Source organism: Quercus suber, unplaced genomic scaffold, assembly GCF_002906115.3.
Source record: "Quercus suber isolate HL8 unplaced genomic scaffold, Cork oak 2.0 scaffold_18, whole genome shotgun sequence".
NCBI lineage: Eukaryota > Viridiplantae > Streptophyta > Magnoliopsida > Fagales > Fagaceae > Quercus > Quercus suber.
This window is the reverse complement of record NW_027069483.1, coordinates 776936-780483: the sequence shown is the minus strand read 5'-3', so window position 1 is coordinate 780483 and position 3548 is coordinate 776936. Positions and strand designations below refer to the sequence as shown.

Sequence of the window (3548 nt, the reverse complement as noted above, 5' to 3'; positions counted from 1 at the left end):
TCTCTCTCTCTCTCTCTCTCTCTCTCTCTCTCTCTCTCTCTCTCTCTCTCTCTCTCTCTCTCTCTCTCTCTCTCTCTCTCTCTCTCTCTCTCTCTCTCTCTCTCTCTCTCTCATGCCTACCCCTCCCATTTTTCTCTCATCTTTATTTCATCAAAGCCAAACTCATCCCAATAGATATTCAAATACCTCTTCTACGCATTGCCTATAACCAGTCTCACTCCTGCCAAATGTGAATTTTTTCCACTTGAAAGAGGGGATGTGGTGGAAGAGGAAAAAAAAAGAGAAAAAGATTGAATTTTACATGGTCATACCCAATTGCATATGTGATTTGAGTAATATCAGTTTGATATACATGAACTCATTACTAACACAACTTTTAATATTCATCAATTATAACAAATCAAATCAATAATGATAATAAAAAATTTGATATTTTTATAAAGTAATGCTACTTAAACAACAATTTTTCTCAATTTTAGTACACCTTATTGAAGTAATAAATTATTACTGATTCTCGCAAAGACTTACCAATGTGTATTAGGGATCCGCTAGTTGGCTTATTTTTTGTTGTGTCCCAATAATATAGCAAAAAACAAGGTTATTATTACCTAAATTTATTTGAATTAGGGTTTTTAAATATTACTTCATGCTTGCGTGAAGCTAACGTGGCTATGATGTCAGGAATGTACGTTCGAAGGGAATATAATCTTGCATCATTTACGGTGGGGTTTTAGTTGAATATAAAAATAAGAATGTATTTCTTTTTGGGCTAAGTAAGTAAGTTGGAAATAGGAGCATCGGGGCCGGGGTGGCAAACAGGCATCATTTCTTTTTGTCTCTGCTTATAGGTGGTCATTATGCCACTTAGATTTCATTCACTTACTTCTTTTATCTCACTTCTTTCTTTTTTTCTGATTATTATTATGAAAAAAGTTAATTGATACTTTAAGGGTATTTATTAGTGAACTATTTTAATAAAAAAAATTTAAAATTTTTTTTTTAAAAAATCAATCAATATTTTAACAGTTTTTTCTATTTTCCATAAAAATTGTGTTAAAACTTTTCTAAAATAGTTTGTTGACAATTATCCTAAAAACACCCGTTAGTATGATTCTATTGTTATTTTCAGCTTTGGCAAAAAAGACACAACAAAAGTTTATGAAAAACTGTTATGATTTTCTTCTACCTTTTTTACTTTTTGGAGGAGCCAGCAGTTAATAAAAATGAACTCATTTCCCTCTCTGTGCCAAAGTAGGGAATTAGCTCTATTTTTTAAACCGAAAGTAGAACCAGCTGCTATAATGCTGTCCAAAACAAAGTTTTTGTATATATATATATATGAGGAAGATTATGATTGATGTCCCATTTTGTTAATGATAGAAATAAAATAATTTTTATATGATTAATTTATGCATAGCTTCTTTGGTCACAAGATTTTCTATGATTGGGTCATCTTTGATCCAAAGTTATGTTGAGCATTTAGACTTCACTTTTTCACATAGGGTTTTTCACAACCTTTTTAGTTTTTTGTTTACAACTTTATTGTTGTGAAAAAATAAGTATGCTTTTAGATTAACTGTTTGTAAGAAGTATATTTGCTGAAAATTGATGTATAAAAATATATTTGTACTTAAATAATAATAAAATTAAAAAAAAAACTTTATATAAGCAAATAAGTTTTTAAAAAATACAAAAAGAAAAAACTAATCCAAACTCAAAGTTAATTAGACAAAAGTTTCTTTTGCTTTTTGCTTTTTTGGGTTATACTCATCCCTTTATAAAGTATATATTTCAAGAATAAGGGCCCAAAAAAAAAAAAAAACTATTTCTCTCCCATCACTTTATTCTCTTAAAAAAAATCATAAATGGCCTAACTTTTAAAATATAAAGTTTCTCTCTCTCTCTCTACCTGTGCCAAGCAAATCAAAGCCGTTGATTTCAGGTCCGTATCATCGAGATCTCAAAAACAAATTCCCCACCTCAAAGTCCTTCTCTTTACTACTCAGTGTTGTCATCATCTTCTGTGATCTGAACGAACTCTTTGGTAATTTCTGATCTGAATATCTGTCAAACAAGAACAAAAAAAAAATAATAATAATAATAATAATAATTTTATTTATTGAATTTCCAAATTTTGAGTACTTTAGAGAAATGGGTTGTGCTTAGTTTGGGGTTTTTAGGCTTCGTGAAGTTTATATTTATTGGAATTTGGGGTTTTGGAATAGTGGGTGTGAGTTTTTGTTGGCAAATAATGGAGCAAGAATCACAAAAGAGGAAGCTTGATGAGATGGGCCGCGAGCCCTCGAACGCACCGATTATGTGTGCTAATAATTGTGGATTCTTTGGAAGTGTAAGTACTAACAATCTTTGCTCCAAATGCTACAAACAGTTCTTGTTAAGTGAAAATGTAGTTGTCGAGAAAAAAGTGTGCGAGGAACAGAATGTGAAAGTGAAAGATAAGGCTGAGGTTGTTGTTAAAGTGGTTGATGAGGAAATGAATGATGATGGTGATAATATTATTGATAAGAGTCAAGTTGAGGAGGAAGGGGCTTCTTCGGTGGTGGTGGAGGAGAAGCGGCCTGCCAATCCCACAAATCGTTGCAACTTCTGTAAGAAACGCATTGGGCTGATGGGGTTCAAGTGTAGGTGTGATTTGATGTTTTGCTCGATGCATCGCTATTCGGATAAGCACAATTGCATGTTCGATTACAAGGGCGAGGCACAGGACGCGATTGCAAGGGCTAATCCTGTGGTGAAGGCTGACAAGGTTGAGAAGATATGATGGTTGTGTTGGTGATTGGTGATGTGGTGGTGGTGGTTGTTCACTATACGGAGTAAGCTTTTCAAGATTTAAAATACTTTGATGCATTGGGAAATAAGCTTTTATATTGAATGTTACTTTGTTTGATATGTACAGTTTGGTTGATTGTGGTCTCAAATAATGATCTTTTGCTGTAAAACATTTGGATTATTTATGAATTACTGATTTGCAATAAGGATTTGATGTTGTTGCTATTTATCTAGTATTGTAAGTGTTTCATGTTTGTGTAGTAGTTTGATTGCTCCCAGGTCATTGCCATGTGTGTTAAATTCATTTGGAAAATGAGGGTAGTTTGTCAAGAATATGATAGCTCATTGGAGCTGTAACACATTTAGCCCTCTTATTGGTTGCTAGCAGCCCAGGCAGATTTAGTATCTGAAGAAGAATAACGCTTGTTTTCTGTGTCCTTCATTTGGAAAATGATGGTAGTATGTCAAGAATATGATAGCTCATTGGAGCTGTAACACATTTAGCCCTCTTATTGGTTGCTAGCAGCCCGGGCAGATTTAGTATCTGAAGAAGAATAACGCTTGTTTTCTGTGTCCTAATTCCTCTTGATACCTCATTATAAGTAATTGAACTCAGGAACGTGCCTACTCTACAAGGCTTAGGCTAGGACCAGTTAAAAGTAGCCTAATATACTTCCATTGAGCACATTATGATTTCTCTGTTAACACACCATTAATACATTCTAATTTCCTGAAAGACAATAGTTTGCAGGGCTTTT

The 3548-nt window shown here is 33.2% G+C and overlaps 1 protein-coding gene across 1 annotated transcript; it reads left to right on the top strand.

Moving 5' to 3' along the window:
- The first annotated feature begins 1898 nt into the window (after window positions 1–1898).
- LOC111991451 (zinc finger A20 and AN1 domain-containing stress-associated protein 6) lies at window positions 1899–2996 on the top strand. The gene has a single exon (XM_024023228.2). The coding sequence runs from the start codon at window positions 2252–2254 to the stop codon at window positions 2780–2782; it is 531 nt and encodes a 176-aa protein (XP_023878996.2). The 5' UTR covers window positions 1899–2251; the 3' UTR covers window positions 2783–2996.
- The last annotated feature ends 552 nt before the right edge of the window (window positions 2997–3548 follow it).

Coding starts and splice junctions, on each gene's coding strand:
- LOC111991451 (XM_024023228.2), top strand. CDS start 2,252: ATGGAGCAAGAATCACAAAAGAGGAAGCTTGATGAGATGGGCCGCGAG.